Source organism: Falco biarmicus, chromosome Z, assembly GCF_023638135.1.
Source record: "Falco biarmicus isolate bFalBia1 chromosome Z, bFalBia1.pri, whole genome shotgun sequence".
NCBI classification, from domain to species: domain Eukaryota; kingdom Metazoa; phylum Chordata; class Aves; order Falconiformes; family Falconidae; genus Falco; species Falco biarmicus.
The window spans coordinates 81,661,377-81,680,110 of NC_079311.1; the positions used below are offsets into that span (position 1 = coordinate 81,661,377).

The following is an 18,734-nucleotide window of genomic DNA, read 5'->3' on the forward strand; positions in this document are numbered from 1 at the left end:
CTTAGAAGTTGGCCATCTGGTGTCTTATGAAACAGCATAGTCCCTTTTCCATCACATGGTCTCTGTCATGTTCCTAAGTCCAATTTGAGCAGGGAAAAAAAAATCAGCTGGGTATTTTCTTGTTATCTGATTTCCATCTGTATGTTGCTCTTTGTAGAGACTCTCAGTTTCAGATGCAGGTTGCTGTCACACTGAGCACTTAAATGGTTTCTGTGTAGGACAGAATGCTTATTTCGCATCTTGAAGACAAGGAAATAACATTTCAGGAAAATCCCAGAGATCTGTAACAGAGTAAAGAGCTGTGATCTAGGACATCTGAGTCCCCACTTCTGCCTTAATTGCCTGGCTATCCTGATTTTTGTCTGCCCTGTCACGATAAGGTAATTTATTATGAAAGTGGAGGGCTCTGTGAAATCTGTTGGAGTGACTAGCATTGCAGAGGGCTCTCTGTAAGTCTCCTGTTCATACATGCAGCAGGGCATCTGCAGCCTTCCATTGTTTCAGCCAGGTTTTTACAACTGTCAGCTAAACTGTTCAGATGATGAATGGCATGGTTGTCCCTCCTTCCTTCAAGGTAGGTATCCCAAGTCACAGGGAAGAGGGACAGTCAGTCAAAATGAGGATTAGTTTGGCAGCTAGTTCGTGTGTGTTCTGGATCTGGAAAGGTTAGCAGCGACCACCCTCAGTACAACCAGAAGAGAAAATTTTGCATTGAGGTGGGCCCAGATGAATTAAGGTACAGCATCGATGTCATAGATCAGTCTGGTACTGGCACTCGGTGGAGGGCGTTTGGCCAAATGGTTAAGAACGCATGCTATCTGAGAGTACTAGATTGAACGTCAGAAGAACATGGTCAGCAGTGACTGAATCTTAACCTCTGGCCAGGGGTCAGTCTACAGCTGAAAACTTTGAGGTGTGAGCATGCTAGTGGAATGAGGAAGGGAAGTCTTGTGTATTCAGCAGTCTGGCACTCTGCCTCCACTGCTGTGCTGGTCACTACTTGCACCTGATTATGGCTATGTACATATGCTCTCTAAATGAAAGTGATAACCTTCTGTCAGCGTCATTTTTGTCTGCCTCTACAAGCCAATTTCTTACCTATCACTTCTTCAGTTCTGCTTTTTCGCACATTTGCTACTCTTGTATTTGTGACAGAGTCTGCTGACTTGACTGTCACAGGGAAGATGGAATTTAAGATGCGATATGCCCATAGGAGTATCAAAATAAAACACTGACAAGCTCATGACTTGAGCAAATTTAAAACCATAGAAATGCCTTTCTTGAAGATGATGTTATTACAGAAGGTAATATTGGGGCCATTTAATTTCAGATTTATAATTTTAAATTAAAACCAGTTAATGTTGTGTGTGTTTGTTTGTTTTTAGGATACAACACCAGTATTTGAAGAGGAGTCAAAACCTATTTATTGTCAAAACTGTCAAAGCATTTCTTTCTGTGCGTTTACGCAGCGGTCGTTGCTGGTAGTGTGTTCCAAATACTGGAGGGTAAGGCAAGCTAGCTGAACAACACCTGGCTGCTTTTCACTTTTCACAGTAGAAGCTGATTTAATTAAATTGCTAGTAAGACCTTTAGATCAAGATGCTCTAAGTCCTTTTAACATGTCTATATTGAAACTGAAATTAGCTGCTGTCTGGGCATTTTAATCTGTAATTGGTTAATGACAACAGACTTCCCTGTTTCTTTTCAGGTTTTTGATGCTGGAGATTATTCCCTCTTATGTTCAGTCCCCAGTGAAAACGATCAGACCTGGACTGGTGGTGACTTTGTGTCAGCTGATAAAGTGATTGTATGGACAGAAGATGGACAAAGCTTCATATATAAATTACCAGCCAGGTACTCAACAATGAGATACTCCCATTTATTTTTTGAGATAAAACCATGAGCAACTGTGAAGAAATACTGAGTGTCTTTGGCTTTTTGTTTTGTTACAAGAGCATATGGATGTTGCAAAAACCAGTATTCTGTGAGCGTATTTTAAAGTGTGTCCCCTAAATGTATGACATTGAAGGAATGCTTAGTAACTTAGATTGCCTCAGCCAAGATTGCTTTGCTATTTTCTGATATGACACTAACTCTTTTTCACTTCCTAATGGAGCTGAGTGTTGGGAAGAGGTGTGTTTTGCTGTGGAAAAAGTGTCATAAATTAAAATATAATTCAAGTATTACCTTAATGATGTCCAGATAAGGAAGAAATTATTTTTGCTATATGGAGTGGAATGTAAATGATGATTGTATTATTCTGACAGAGTACTTTTTTAGACCATTAAGGGAAGGCATGAACAGCTGAGTTTGTGCACGTAGATGTGAAAAAATAAAATTTATTTAAAATTAGATATCCAAGAGGTTAAATAAATGTAGAATGACCAAAGTAAAATCAAAAGCTTTTCTTCTGGTATGCTGATGACATGCAAACACCTCTTTGTTCTGGGTGGAGATGCAGTTTTGTCTTGGAGATTCTTGAATATTCTCACATAAATCATGCGAGAACTCCTTTCTCACCCTCTTATGTGATTAGAGTACAAGGATGCGAGCAGATCTGTCTTGTGATCTGTCAGAGGAATCCTTGGGTCTGGTGTGTTTTGGGTGAGTCTGAGGCCAGATGTATTGAAGTCCAAAACAGACCTAAAGCCAGGTTTCCTTCATTCTTTTTTCCTTCAGTTCTGAACGTGTAGGGGGAATGAGCTTGACACGTTTGGAGCAGTTATTAATTGACAAAGCATATCCTGTACATTAAAATTAGAGTAACAATTGTGCTATACACTGTATAACAACTGGATAAAATGTAATGATTAAGGGCTTGGGGGTTGATTTTGCTTAGTATTACTTAGTTAGCTAGTGCTGTAGTCAGTCACTCTACTAATACAAGGATTTTTACTCCTTTCTCTTAAACCCTAGCTGTCTACCAGCTAGTGATTCATTTCGCAGAGATGTGGGGAAAGCAGTAGAAAATTTAATTCCACCTTTATTGTACAGTGTGTTGGACAGAGCAGATAAACAGGTAAAATATATTTTTAATGAGTTTTTTTATGAACTGTGTTTCTCCTTTAGAGAATTGAAACATGCATACATGATGACCAGTTCTTCTTTTCCAAAGTTAGGCTTTTAGGATTTCTTCTTTTCCTAGAGTAGATGGTGCGATTTCTCTGCTGTTTTGTTTGGTTTTCAGATAAATACAGAGGTTGGTCTCTGGTCAAGTGAAACTTCAGTTTCTATGTACTGACAGTTTATCATTCATCAGTACCTGGAGAATTAGAAGTCAACTCATGATGTGCATTGTAATTAGGCAGTAGCTGAGCAAGAGCCTTTGGAATCACAGCTTTGAATTGGAAAGTTTAAATCCTTGCAAAGTAAAGAAAACAAGATTTTGTAGACAAGGTCTTTTTTGAGCTGTGCTTCATTTTTATATCATGCTGTGAACTGTATCTGCTATAAACTAATACATCTAGGACTGCTGTATGATGTATCTAGCACTTCTACCTATAAGCAACTGTCTGATTTATAAATGCTATTATTACAAGACTATTGTAGGAAACACTTTTTTTATCTTAACAGTTTAATCTGTTGCCAAATTTGGATATTGAAACACTTAACTATTTCTTTTTTTTTTCTTTATGTTGTCAATAGATACTAAAACTTTTTTGCTTCTGTTGTGGACCATGTTCCTCACTGAGTAGTGTAATTTCAGCTCGCCTTTGCAGTTAGAATGTTAACAATTTTAGAATACGCACACACACATATAAAAATTATTCTAAATATGAATATTTAGAACAAAACCAAATATATACAAAAATCTTTTTTCCTCTCCCCTAAACCTTATTTTCTAAGTAACCACAGTTTCTTCTGATTAGTATTGCTGTATTTATTCTTTGTCCTGTAAGAAAGATAAAGCATGAAGTAGCTAGTTTTTGTCCTGCTTCTTTGTAAAGTACAGTGGATTATGTGGGGAAAGTAAATTTTGAGGTTTGTACATGGTTTACGTGTATTCAGAAGTTGTTAATTTATCTTTTTTAACAGCTGCTAATATGTCCTCCAGTTACTCGATTCTTCTGTGGACATAGGGAGTTTTCCTATAAACTGTTAATCCAAGGAGACTCTTCAGGGAGACTGTGTATTTGGAGTGTGCCTGATACTCTTGAACAGCAAGGTAGTGCAAAAGGTATACTTAATTGTCAGTCTTGTTGCAAGTCTTTTAACAGGGGTGTCTAGGTTTTTTGTTACGCATTTTGTTACTGGATAAAGTGCTGCTGCTTTTCCTACAGATCCATGAAGTTGTTTGGGTTTTTTTAATTGTTAGCTTCTTGTAGGAGTTTTAGTAACTTAATTTTTTCATAAATGATCAAAAGCTTAATTTACTCTGAATATTTTTCAGGTTTTTAGCTTTGACTGCTTCATTCCAAACGCTAGCTATGGCCATTGCTGTCTGCTTGTGTAACTTCTTCTTGTAGCTTAAATCATGTATTTTTCTAGTTTCCACATATACCGTTTTCATGTGTTGCTGTAGCTTCACTTACGTAGTTAGTGAATTTATCTCCAGTATGTACCTTTTACTTTGTTCAAAGTGTTGTGATACGGTGTATTTAAACTTCAAGATCTTTTCAGAAAAGCATTTATAACGTCTGTTCTTGATTATTTTTTTTATTTTTATTTTTAATCCTCCTCTCACCTCACCCCTTCCTTCTTTTCTTTTTAAACAGGACTGCAAACAACAACTTCAGTATCCCTCCAGGAAGCTTTTGATAAACTTACTCCTCGCCCTGCTGGGATTATAGACCAACTAAGCTTAATACCAAACATCAATGAACCACTTAAAGTTACAGCCAGCGTGTATATCCCAGCACATGGGCGTTTGGTTTGTGGTCGTGAAGATGGAAGCATTGTTATTGTGCCAGCAACACAAACTGCTGTAGTTCAGCTGCTGCAAGGAGAGCATATGCTCAGGAGAGGTATGCAAGTAAGCTTTTGAAAAGCACAGCTGGATTACCCTGTGCACCTGTCATGAGATACTGTGAAGTAAGAAATAGATTCACAAAGTGAGCATTAAGTCCTTTTACAGATAGAATTCATATAACAGTTTTCTTAACAATTCTGATGCTCGATTATGTAATGAGAAACCTAAGTAATAAATTAACTGTAGCCAGTTTGCATCAATTAGGAGGAAGGAGCAGGAGATACAGTATGTCATGAACTGACCATAAACCCCATTCCCCGCCCCCCTGCACTGCTGGCAGGAGGAGGGAGAAAAAATGGGGAGTGAAGCTAAGCCTGGGAAGAAGGTCTTAACTGTGGGGGGTTTTTAAGATTTGGTTTTATTTCTCGTTATCCTAATGGATTTGATTGGTAGTACACTTGACTTGGGGAAATTAGTTTATTTTGCCTGTGATGGCGATTGCTGAGAGCTATCTAACCCAGTCTTTATATCGACCTGGGAGCCTTTTGTTACGTTTTCTCTCCCCTGCCCAGCCGAGGAGGGTGGTGATGGAGCAGCTTTGGTGGGCACCTGGCCTCCAGCCAGGGTCAAACTGCCACAACAGGGAAAGGCTTGGATATTTCTCCTGGGTTTTTGAGATGCAGTAGCAAAGATATGGTGAGGGACATCTCTTCAGAATCATCCTGGGCACTGTGCTCAGCTGGGTTATTAGTGTGCCTGTGAAGAGCTCCTTGGGAAAATCATACATCTAACAGAGAATTCCTTCTTCTATATTGTGTAGTTAGTTGCCTGCTATAGGTTGGCCTGCTCTTGTATATTTCTGTTCCAGATGTTGTTAATACTTTTGTGATCATAGCTGCAAAAAAATATTTGGGTTTTGATGTTTCTAAGTGTTGCTAAATCATGTAAATATTTTTTCTGGAAATACACATACGAGCTTGTCAGTTATATACAAGGCTGTTGGTTGTGCTGTTTCCATTATATGAGTTACTTTGTATAACTTTCTACAAATACTGTCTTTTTCTTCATGTGAAGTTGAATTGCCTTGAAGCTGATGCATTATTCCACAAATAAGCATTGGTGATTCCTACACTCATAAAAACACAGAAGTGCCTGTATGTATTCTACTTAAAGTTTGCTCTGCTTGGTAGAAAGCATAATCACGTAGAGGAAAAAAATTCCACTACACCATGCAGATATTGCATAGAATACTTGATCATGATATTTAATTTACTGGCCCATTTTGTTAAATTTGCCATCTGAAAAGACAGGGTTTTCTCATATCTTTTGCTGTAGTTAACACCTTACAATGAGAATGATATAACTGATGTATTTGATCTCAGTGAACAGAAGTCTCTCCATTCTTGCTTTGTGTTCACAAAAATTATTTTCCTTTTTAAATTTAAATTTGATGCCATTAACTTATTCTGCACAGGCACCAAATGCATAACACTGCAGACCTGCATGTTGCTGTTGTGGCCAGTGCAGAGTAAGATTATGCAATTTTGCTGGTTCTGGTCCTCTTGGTTATAACCCTGGATAAATTAGTGTTTGAGGGGGAAGGGAGTTTACTTTTTCACACCTTTGTGGCCTTTTAAAGTATTTTTTTTCTGGGATGTTTTTGGGGAGAGGAGACTTTTAAGACAACTGAATTACTTTAAAGTGACTTTGTACAGTAAGGCAAAAGGAGTTATTTGGTCCATGTCCAGTAAGAAAAAATATGAACACTTCAAAATATATGTCTAATCCTCTAAGAGCTTCTGTCAAAAAATGCCGTATGCCTGTATTATTTTTTTTTCCTGGTTAAATCAAGAACAGTGTTTCGGATCGTTACTGAATTACATCTTTTTCCCTCTTCTTGTCTTTTCCCCCTTTCCCCCATTCCTCAGGTTGGCCACCTCACCGGACTCTCAGAGGCCATCGAAACAAAATTACATGTTTGCTGTACCCTCATCAGGTTTCTTCTCGTTATGATCAAAGGTATTTGATCTCAGGTGGTGTGGATTTCTCAGTCATCCTATGGGATGTATTTTCTGGAGAGATGAAACATATCTTCTGTGTACATGGGGGAGAAATTACACAACTTCTAGTTCCACCAGAAAACTGTAGTGTAAGTTTTACATAATATGTCTGATAACCTGTTTTGCGTTTTCTGTAAATGGTACGGTTCCTCAATTCCGTGACGATGTGAGTGAAATATGAAACACTGAGAAGGTAGCACTGACCCAATGCGTAACTCTTGCAGACACTTAAAAAGAGCTTAATTGTTCTGTTAATCTTGGCTTTTTTTGCATCATGTATGCTACGTACAGGATAAAAATTGTGGAAAAAGTGGGTATTAAAACCTAGGTAGCTAGGGAAATGCTTAGCATTTTAATACAGCATTAACAGTGAGAGAGGATTTCCATGACGTGGAAGCAGTCTTTCTCCCTGAAGGTGCTGGCGAATGTGGTAGGCCATGGATTTTAAAGGCGATTTTGTATCTCATAACTTGGATGAGTAGAATTGAATGAACTAAATGACATTGATTTTCCATGGTTTCTCTTCTTTGATCAGCAAAACAGGTTTTAACACCTGTTTGCTCTTTATGATCTGCAAGAGGCTGGATTCAAGAGAATTTCTGCAAGTGCAATTCTGTTTCTAGTGACCTCAGTGGGTTTAACCATAGATTTGTGTGCCTAGCTTTTGTTTATAAAATAGGTTGTTGATCGCCATGCTTGGTCCAGTGAATGAGAGATTATTAAACACAAACTCTGCATTATGATTAAGATTTCTTTTTTTTTTTTTTCTTTTACTAGGCAAGAGTCCAGCACTGTATTTGCTCTGTTGCCAGTGATCATTCAGTAGGTCTTCTGAGTCTGCGGGAAAAAAAATGCATCATGCTGGCATCCCGTCACCTTTTCCCTATTCAAGTAATAAAATGGAGGCCTTCTGATGATTACCTCGTGGTAGGATGTTCAGATGGGTCTGTGTACGTTTGGCAAATGGATACTGGTAAGGTTAAGTTCAAAGACATTGATTAAACAATTTTATATATATGGTTATAGTTTTGTGTAAGTTGCATCTGAGAGAAGAGTTTCAAATTTTTTGCACACTTTCCACATTCCCAAAAATCTGTAGATTATGTAACCTTTTTTAAAATACATATTTCAGTATTTGGAAGAACTCATTTAGTTTTGGAGAAGTATAGCTTGCTGTGGCTGTTTCTCCTCCTACATGTTTTCCTAGTCATCTTCAGAGAAACCAATTAAGATACTGGCCTGCACTTAGAGCGTCCTCTCAGTGTATTAGTAACTGTGCTTCCCCAGCAATTTTCCTGAAAGCTTGGTGTAGAAGTGCAGCACCTTGAATCTACAATATTTTCATCATCTGCAGAGTGAAGAAAGTGTTTGTCTGTTGTTTTGTATTGTTTGTTTTGTTGTTTGCTTGGTTTTGTTGTGTTTTTAAAAAAGGGACTAATGCTTAATTTAGAAGAAACTGAAAATGAGTCAACAGAATGGACAACATGGAATAAAATATAAACAGCTTTGTTGGAGAAAAATCTGTGATATTTGAAAGGAAGACAGTGAGGGTAAAAAAAGCATCAGAATATATGCATTATGTAATTACCTTTTAACTCCTTAACTCACTGTAGTTTTGTGGTTAAAAAAACCCACAAACCTACGATAATGTCTGAATATTATTTTCAGCTTATTGTGAAAACTAGATGAGAATGGGTTTTGATTCAAGCTCTAGGAAGCAAAGAGGAACCTGAGATACATTGTGGAAAACTTAATCCATGCAGGTAGTTGGGTGAGAAAGAGAATTAAAAATGATTGAAAACAGCCATCTGCTAAAAATGTTGAGCAACTGTAGTCATTGCTCTCTGGTCAGTACAGAATCACGTCTTGGGTTTTTTAAACTCGTCTTGATTTTTTGTTAATGTCTTTTTTTCCTTACACACTTCAACTTCATGGAAATTTAGGGAAATTCTGTGCCTTTAGGAATATTAGTTCTAAAAATAGCTGTTAACACAACAAAGTTTTATGCATTGCATCCTGTGATGTAAATTATTTTCACCATTGTTGTACTTGAGATACTTTGGACATTCTGAACTGCTTCTGCTTAAACTCCATGCTTTTCAAAATATTTGCAGGTGCGCTGGACAGGTGTGTGATGGGAATAACAGCAGTGGAAATTCTGAATGCCTGTGACGAGGCAGTCCCAGCAGCTGTGGACTCCCTGAGCCATCCTGCCGTCAACCTGAAACAGGCAATGACTAGGCGTAGTCTGGCTGCTCTGAAAAACGTGGCACATCAGAAACTACAGACTCTTGCCACTAATCTACTTGCTTCTGAAGCATCTGATAAGGTAAGCTGTGTATCAGTTTGTTTTTAGTGCAGTACCTGAAACATTTATTTCCATAAATAATTGAATGAAATATGGGAATTCTTCATCGTTGTAACGGAAAGGTTATTATTCAAAGCTGTGTGAAATTTTATTAAAGACATAAACTAGCTTTGCCTGGCCTTGGGTCAGTCCTAGGAGTTCACTGTCCTTGAACAAAAAGTATCAGCTGCATTCAGCATTGTTGTGCAGCTTCCAGTGCAGGTGGTATCTAGAGTTATATTTTCAAACCACATTTTACTTACATTTTTTTCTATTTTCTGCTTTCAGTTGTTGTGGTTTTCCTTGCTGGAGTCTAATGCTTTTAAGCTTCCTCTTCACTGTCTCTTAATTCTGTACTGCTTTCACTGTCTTAACCTCTAGTTCTTACCGAACCTGGAGAATATGCACCAGATATATTGCTACCTATCTAGAAAGAGGGGAATTTATTTTTAATGTCAACCAACACAATCTCTTCCATACCTCTCTGAATATCGTTTCCCATTAATGTTATGTTCGTAATGCTACCTGCCTCTTCACATGCGTTCTGCTGTTACGGGTTTTTTTCAGGTTCAGTTTATTTAAAATCTGACTTCAGCAGCATTTCACAGAATCAGGAATATTTGCTCAATTATATAGGTTCTGTTAATTTGTAGTATTGATGGGTAGACAAGAAACCAGCCTGCGATCTGTATCAATCAAAAGCAAGTCTCACCCTTTTTGTTTTGTGCTAACTTTAAGGAATGGAACTGGCATTGATTTGTTTTTTACCTCTTCCCACCCACCACGTTGGGCATGCTTTATGCACTCGTGCAAATGTTCCTGAAGGTGGAGCTACAGCTTGAGTTTATTTTACTTTGATAACTGTTGCTGTGACAGTTCAGAAAAAGTATTACTGAAATATATATACAAATAGATATAAATGGAGCCAAAGTAATTTCAATGCTAAAAAATAATTACAGTTTGAGAAAGACTTTTAAGTGTTTAATGCCAGAATATATTGAGCTGAGCTTAGCTGATTCCTAAATCACAAAACATAATTTCAAAAGTCCTTGAATATTAAGCAATGAAATATTTACAGATGGTTCCATTTGAATTCATCACTTAGTAACTTGTTAAAAGCACTCATTAGCTGTTCATGAGCACCATATGTCAATGTATAGATAAAGTGTATAAGCCATGGTATGTAAACATGTGTTCATTCAACACAAAACTTGACAGTGTGTGTATATGGATGTTACAACTGGCTACTTTCCAATCTGAGCAATGAGCAAATGCTCATATTAAGAACTCTGGTAAGCAGACCCTTCTGGTAATATCATAATGTAAGAGTTGTTCAGGTATTAGAGCAATAGCAGGATGGTGAGCCTGCATGTTGATCTCTGGAGGCAGAGGATGATTCTTCTCTACTCAGGTTGTTATTGCACAAGTGGGAAGCACCTTAAATATTTTGAGATGCGGGGGGCATTCCTTTTTGAAGTAGGAATGATCTCTTTCTCTGAATCGGTATCTCACAATAAGAAGTAACTTGGATTTCAGATTGTTATTAAGTAATTTTTACGTTATAGCATTAATTTTATTATTCTGAAGAGCAAATGGAGTGCCATATGACATGTACCCCAGGAAAAGATAGTACCATGTAAAAATTTTAAGGAACTTCACTATGGGAGTAGAACAGTGCAAGAGTCAGTTCTTAATATCCTGTTAATTTTAATGTGCCACATTTTTTCAGTTTGGTGGACTTGGACTGACCATTTTGAAAACTAATGCGCAGCTGACAGCATCACAGATCTGGTAGAGATGGGGGGAAAAAAGCCAAGAGTAACTTTTAGAAATAGGCTTAAGTATTGATGGTGGTTTAGCTGGTGGGCTCAGTACCGTATCAGTGCAGATAAGAGAGCTGAAGGAAGAACTTTCTCTTGGTCGTCATGTATTTTTTTGTTTTGGCCAAATGTGGAGAAAAGTTGTGACCTTGTGAGGGTTTTACAAACTTTGTCACAGAAAGAATGTGACCCCCAACATATAAGTTTTTATCTTTCTGTTAATTTTGCATTTCCTTCTATTAATCTTTATCTTGAAGGAAACTGGGAAAAATATCCTTGTAGCTGTGTGTTAAAGGAGTATGCAAGAGGCTTTCCTTTCCCTGAGCCCTTTGTGCTGGTGGATCCTGCTCTGGGCAGGGGAGTGGGTTAGAGGATGGCCAAGCTAGCCGTCCTGCGGCTGTCTTGCTTACAGTTCCTCTTAGCAGCGATTCCAGTACACTGCCGTGCATCGTAACTTTTTTCCTAATAAAGACCTGTCAGAGCAGACGGGTATTAAGTTTGTTTAGTGTATCAATGCCATTCAAAAATGGTGGCTGAGTCCAAACAAAAAGAGCTTGTGTTTCTGTCACCTTTCCCTTCCCGTTCAGGCAGTGCTAAGGCAGCAGCAGCCTGGGCTGTGGCCAGCAGGGAGCAGCAGCACCCTGCCCCCAGCCACTTGCTGCCTTGGCTTCTGTCACGTCTTCATTTCTTTTGCCACCTTCTGTCACATTCGGTTTGGAAAAGAAATGTCACTTAGGGAGAGCACACCTCAAAATACCGCCATCATGGTTCTACAAATAGATGAATAGACATGTGCTCAGACTTGGGTGCAGCCAGTGTGGCTGTGCACGTACATAAATATGAATGTTGCATTTGTACATGCTGTGCAAACGTACATCTATGTGCAGGTTCCTCACATCCAGTGAAGGTGTTGCTACCTGCAAAGGCACGATACACAGCACAGAAAAATGTGTTCTGTACCATGATGATGTTCATGGTATGGAATATAGTAGGTCAGTGGTGATTAATAGCTAAAATATTCTGGTTATGTTGCTGCTTTTAATTTTACTATTGTGCCCGCTACCAGAGACGATTTAATAAAAAGTTACCTGCATTACACTCAGAGAAAATAACTAGATTTTTTTCTATAAGGAATGTGTGAATAAATCAGTGCATTGTAGAACATAACTTGCAGCTGTAGTTTATTGATACTTAATTATTTCTGTTCTGGTTTCAATTATTCATTATTAGCTTCTCATGGCAAATTTATGTAATAAGCATAGTTTATTCATTCTCTGAGCTGACCACTAAGAAAGGAGCAGAATTTGGCTAGTTCCTTTAGTTCTGATTGTGTTAGGCCCTGGCTGTTTGTCTGGCATGGTGAGCTAGACCACACCACAGCTCCTCCGAGAAATGCAAGGACAAGGAGTAAGGAGGATGGTCTCTGTTTAATTTTTTTTTCATAATCCCTCTGACCAAATGTGAATTTTCATTCCGGTAGTAGCTTAACTTCATTACATAAGTGAAATTAATTTTGAGGAAAGACAGAAGAAAAATCATTTGATTCTAGCAGTATAGCAGATGATATTGAAGACTTTGCCAGGTCTGCATTCCGTTGTTGGAGAGTCTTTTGATATGTTTTGAATATTGCTCTCTGTGTGTGTGTATGCTTTTCATATCTTGTTGGTTTGTTACAAAGTGAGTGCATTGGAATAATGTAAAATATATACGTGCATTTGCTGAGAATCATCCTCTGAAAGTGAACAAGAACTACTGAGTGCAGCAAGCAAACAAATAATTGTACTTGCTCTTCTCCGCTTCAGCTCCATACAGTAAAATACACATGGGTATTCATTCTAAGCAAAATATGAGCAGCCTTAAGAGCCTGCAAATTAAAGTATTAGTGTGGCAGAAAAATTAAGATTACGATATCAAATAAGACTAACATAGTGGATTGCTTTAGATAAACACACTTTGTGTATATTATGTTTAGACAGGTTTAAGGAGCAGTGTCTTGCTCTTCATTTTTCCCCCTGAGCCTTTTGGTGTGAAACAGTCAAAGGCAGAGGTTATTCTTGCATTGCTCCAAAGCAGCAGTCAGAAATGAATCGCGAGGAAGCTGTGGCTCTATCATCAGCTGCTCTTGATGGCAGGTCAGGGTACTAGAGCCTCCTCTGAGCCCATCACTTTCCAAATACAATGTAAAACTTTGGAGAGGTCAGGTTTTCCTCTGAAAATGTTTTACTATAAAAAGCAATCTTACAGTCTTCAGGGATGTACAGCAACTAATAGCAACAGAAAAAGCAGAGTGCTTTATGAGAGACAAATCTGTGTGACTGAGAACCTTGAGTATGCTAATTTCAAAGCAGGTACAGACAGCGGAACAGCAATTGAACATGTGATGGGTAATCTTTCATGCCAACAGCATTTTGGGGGTCTTTACAGTTACAGTGGGAAAGGAATATATAAAAATTACTTATGTTTTTAAACATGTGCTATGAAATTTTTACAAAACCTAAAGCAGCCAAATAGTTGTAGGACTACAAATGCTTACTGGCTTGACAGAAGTCCTTGAGAAATAATAAATGGTACATATGCATGCCCAATGCATTTCTAAGGTGTTAAGCAGAATATACATTTGTTTCTATAGTAGAATATTAATTTGATTCACAGTGATAAGTACATTTGTTAGTATTCAGAAGTAGAAGGAAAGGGGTTGAAAAATACAAGATAATGGGTGTTGGTAGAAATAATGTAGTTTTGCAGCTTGGCAGATTCCTCAGGAATGGCCATTCCTACTGATGCAGGGTATTTAAGGCTTCATAAGATGTGCTTCAGGTCAGGGAACAAAGGAAGCAATATATCAGGGTACATATAGAATAGGGGGAAAACCTATTAGGGATTCAGGTATATATACAGTAAGTTCAGATTTTTGTGTCATATATAGTGTATTATTTATATAGACTATATGTATTTATAGTGTATGTGTCTATATATATGCATACCTATTTGTACATATATACAGTGCATATATAGGAACTGCAAGCCCTGTTAATTTCTAAGTAACTATCCTGCTGTAAAATGTGCTTTTGTGGTTTAAAAAAGACCCCAGAGAAAGGCAATTTTAGACTGCCAAACTGAAAGAGTTCATATTAATGTTAAGGCTGTTGAGTTACAGATGAGAAAAGATATAGGAGCCTTGACTGCATTGCTTTTATTGGTGATACATTAACAACTTTTGGGTTAATTCTACTTTCAGTAAAGGCTGATGTTTTCGAAACAAACAATTCAGCCTCTGTAAGTTGTAGAGGAAGTACCACCTCTCCTGCCGCTCTTGTTAAGACCCGTGTAGGGTAATGGGGTTTATGTGCTCCCTTAGCCTTAGCTGCCAGGTGAGCACAGGGTTTAACTTCTGCAGTGACTAACGCAACACCGGGAACATTTCTTCATCACGGAACCTGGGAACTGCTTCTCCTGGATGGTTTTCTTGCTCTGACTTTGTATTTCTGTGCATCAAACATGATTGGTCAACCTTATGCCTTTCAGGCTGTTAATTCTCCTGGTTTGCAATGAGTATTTTACTTACATCTCAACAGAGGTTATTTCTGTTGAAAGATTCTCTTTCACTGTTTTGGGGAAACCAAGGACTTGAGCGTAACTTTGGTTAGGAAGAGTAAGGTTCTCACAATACTTACATTCATTTTGTCCAATCGCCTCTTCTGACTTTTTTCTGCTTTTATCCCCTTACATTTACTTTTTTTTTTTCTTTTTCTTCTCCCTTGGGAGGAGGGGAAGGAGGAGGAAGATGGACTCAAGTAGCGAAGTGAACAAGCAACAAGCTAATTACATATCTGGACAAATTTATTAGTAGATTATTTAGTAGATTATTCATTTTCCAATGGCTTAAATTGATACTATATTTCAGTATCTACATATGAAATACTTAATGTGTTTTAAGTTTCATAATAAAATAATGACATTTTATTGTTCCTTGGAGTATAACTATTATCTTCTAGAATTCAGGAGAAAGAAATGCGAACTTCCGTCTTACCTAGAGAGCTCTATTTTTCTCATAAACTTCTGCAAGTAAAATTTCTGTATTTTAGGGTTGTAACACTTGATCACAAATCTGAAATTCCTGACATTGTGGAAAGTGCTGTAAAATTCTTCACTGAGATTCTCATAACATGTTTTATACCTATGTGAGTTTTCAACTTTTGATCATTCACAGCTTCTTTAATCTGTGAATTAAGTTTGTGAAAAGTGTTAACAAAGTAGTCCAATTGAAATTTCAATTTTTTTTTCCTTTTTTTTTTTTCTTCAGGGGAATTTACCTAAATATTCACATAACTCCCTTATGGTTCAAGCTATAAAGACTAACTTAACAGATCCAGATATACACGTGCTCTTCTTTGATGTAGAAGCCCTGATTATTCAGCTGCTGACTGAGGAGGCCTCCAGACCCAATACTGCCCTCATTTCTCCAGAGAATTTACAGAAAGCCTCTGGCGGGTCTGACAAAGGAGGCTCCTTTTTGACTGGTAAACGAGCAGCTGTCCTCTTCCAGCAGGTCAAGGAAACAATCAAAGAGAATATAAAAGAGCATCTTCTTGACGATGAAGATGAGGATGAAGAATCGATAAGGCAGAGGAGAGAAGATGGTGACCCAGAATATCGCTCTAGCAAATCTAAACCATTAACTTTGTTAGAATATAATCTAACCATGGATACAGCAAAGCTTTTTATGTCCTGTCTTCATGCCTGGGGCCTGAATTCTGTTCTAGATGAGCTTTGCCTTGAGCGTCTTGGGATGCTGAAGCCACACTGTTCAGTGTCCTTTGGCCTCCTGTCTAGAGGAGGCCACATGTCTCTGATGCTTCCTGGCTACAACCAGCCTGTAGGCAAACTGGCATATGATAGTGTGGAGTTAGGAAGGAAAATGTCCATTACGGAAGGACTGGGAAAGGGGACGTATGGTGTATCGCGTGCCGTCACCACTCAGCACCTCCTCTCTGTTATCTCACTGGCCAACACATTGATGAGTATGACCAATGCCACTTTTATTGGAGACCACATGAAGAAAGGTCCGACCAGGTATGGCAAATACTCGTTTAACTTGTGATAAATTCTTTCAGAGTCTATGTTTTAATACAGCATTTTATTTTGTTTAATTTTGCTGTGGGGTTTGACGTATTAAATGGATATGAAAACCTTTGGTACCTAGATGGAATTGAGTGTTTTTCTTCTTTATTGAACATAGTATTTTTTTATGCCAAGATAACCATGTTGCTTTGGAGTTACTTAACTTACAACGTTAATAGAACATGAAGCTGTATTAACATATGCACCACTAGGTCTGAGAGGCAATTCTTGTTCTCCTTTACAAAGAGTTTTAATAATGTATAGGTCACATTCTAAATAAATCAAAGCATACAGATGAACGTTTTATCACCAAAACATAACCTTGCCTAGGAATTACAAATTAGAAGACTTCTGTCAAACAAACTGTTTATAGGGTTGCTTTTCAAAGTTTGTTTAGTTACAGAATCTTTAGCAAATAATATCTTTTCTTTTTTTTCCTCTTCCTGTATCTTCCTTCTCCCTCTTCATATATGTTTTGGGTTTAGGCCACCTAGGCCAGGCACTCCCGAGATGTCAAAAGTGAAGGCACCCTCTTCAATTTCAAGTCACGCAGCCCAAGGACAAATTAAGCAAGGTAAAAATCCACGTGCTTTGGAACAATTTGGTATGTCATTTCAGTTCTTGACACTGAAATGATCACCTTACTATCAAGTGCTAAAAATATCGCTAGCTTCTATGTGGGAGGAAAAAGTAGTGTAATATTCTAGATAAAAATTTTAATGACTCAGACCTTTTTAAGAATCAATGTAAGATGCTGATACTGTCATGAAGTCAGTCTCTGAGAATGATTTTTTGCCTATTTTAAGGACTCCAAGCATTGTGGTGGTGTGGTGATAGTAAGAGGTTTGAAGTCTGTCACTGAGGGCTATATGGACAAATACAAAAATGTTTGTTATGAACTAAAGCATAAACACATATAAGTAGTATGTATGCATTTCCCCTCCTTTTTTTTGAGGAGGAAGATATTATTTTAACCGTACCTCTGCTGCTGTTGCTACTTTTATCACTCCCAGTTATGAAAGGTGGCAGTGGATGATACTGAAGACCATCTGATAGTCTGCATTGTATCTTTCTTTTTGTAAATATAATGGTTAAGTACAGGAAGCAGAAAAACATGGGATGTAAAAGAAGGATGTACACATGATTAAACATTAATTTTCTGCTGGAGTAGAGTGGAACAGGGACTAGGACTTCTTCTGGGCAGCAGTAGCATGTGGGAAACAGTCCTGCTGGGACTGGAGACACGGAGGAAGGGGTGGTGCCTTCCTGCCTGCTCTTGAAAAACAGAGCTGCCGTTTGATGGGACAAATGAACTACCCCTCTTAATGCCAGAAATAAAGTAAATGTAAACTACTGTGATGTGGCCAATTATGTCTTGAGCTCAAAGCTAAGGAGCAAGGGAACTGTTGGGAAGAGCATGGGGGCACTCATGGGGAGGCAGCCGTGCAGGCTCACGGGGAGCGAGGGTGATGCAGCGCAGCATGCTGGTGGTGCCCGAAAGGGGAAGGGTGGTATGTGGGATTTACCCACTGGCAATAACGGGGATACAATCTGCATGGGACCAGTTGGAGGTTGTGTATGGCTAGAGGGGAACGTATGATTGTAACCTTTGTCATACGTGTTTTGCTGTATGATAAAGAGGAAAAGTATATACATCATTGCTCTTCTTACAGTTCGTTGGGATTTTTGTGGATGTGAGCCCAGCTGCCTGAATATGCTGCAGGGCAGAAGAGGAAAGGGTTTTCTTTTTTAGATGATGTATTTGGTTATTGTGTTAACTAATCTATAAAGCAGATATCATTTAGGATTTATTTAAAGTTTCCTTTGAAAATGGCAATTATCTTCTATTTTTAACTTTTCCCTGTTAACTGTTAAAACTTTGTCTTTTCAATCTATATGAATACAGAGAAACTTGCAATATGTAAAATGATTGTATTTTGCAGAATACAAATACTTTGTACATTGCAGTAAATACCACAATGACAATCTTGAAAGATGTACATTAAAGATATATTTAAGTCTTCAAAAACTGCACTTACGTTGTGCTTGCTAGCTCTAATACAAATCAACTGTGGTTTTCTTCACTCACATGAAAAATAGGGGATGTTTATATCTGAGGAAGAAACTCGCCCATCAGCAACGTTTGTCTATTTGTTCCTTTCTTAAATAGAAATATTTATCTGCTGTGATCTTGGCTGGAAAGGGAAAATAATTTCCAGGAGTGGTATGTGTGAAGCTTCTTTCATGATCAAGATTGCTACATAAATAGAGAAGTAGCAGTCAAAAACAGAAAGCAGAAATAAAAAAGAAGCAAGGCTCTTGTTTCAATATGTGGGACTTTTTTGGTTTTGTTTTTGGGTGGGTTTTTTCTACAGCCACTTACTTTTCCTCTTTCAAATATAATTAATTGAAATGTCAGGATTTCTCAGAGATGGTGTCTACGTAGCAAATTCGATGCAAGAAAAACGTATTCATCA

The 18,734-nt window shown here is 38.0% G+C and overlaps 1 protein-coding gene across 4 annotated transcripts in view; it reads left to right on the plus strand.

The window, feature by feature from the left end:
- The window catches only part of WDR7 (WD repeat domain 7), a 143,212-nt gene that overhangs the window by 23,585 nt on the left and 100,893 nt on the right, over positions 1-18,734 (plus strand). For 3 of the 4 annotated variants that reach the window (XM_056325607.1, XM_056325606.1, XM_056325605.1), the window contains exons 7-16: positions 1,386-1,505; positions 1,709-1,854; positions 2,917-3,019; positions 4,036-4,177; positions 4,716-4,964; positions 6,838-7,058; positions 7,747-7,942; positions 9,084-9,298; positions 15,440-16,209; positions 16,743-16,831. In XM_056325607.1, the coding sequence (XP_056181582.1) occupies positions 1,386-1,505; positions 1,709-1,854; positions 2,917-3,019; positions 4,036-4,177; positions 4,716-4,964; positions 6,838-7,058; positions 7,747-7,942; positions 9,084-9,298; positions 15,440-16,209; positions 16,743-16,831 (2,251 nt within the window). The remainder of the gene's footprint in view (positions 1-1,385; positions 1,506-1,708; positions 1,855-2,916; positions 3,020-4,035; positions 4,178-4,715; positions 4,965-6,837; positions 7,059-7,746; positions 7,943-9,083; positions 9,299-15,439; positions 16,210-16,742; positions 16,832-18,734) is intronic. The other variant, XM_056325604.1, reaches the window with a different exon arrangement.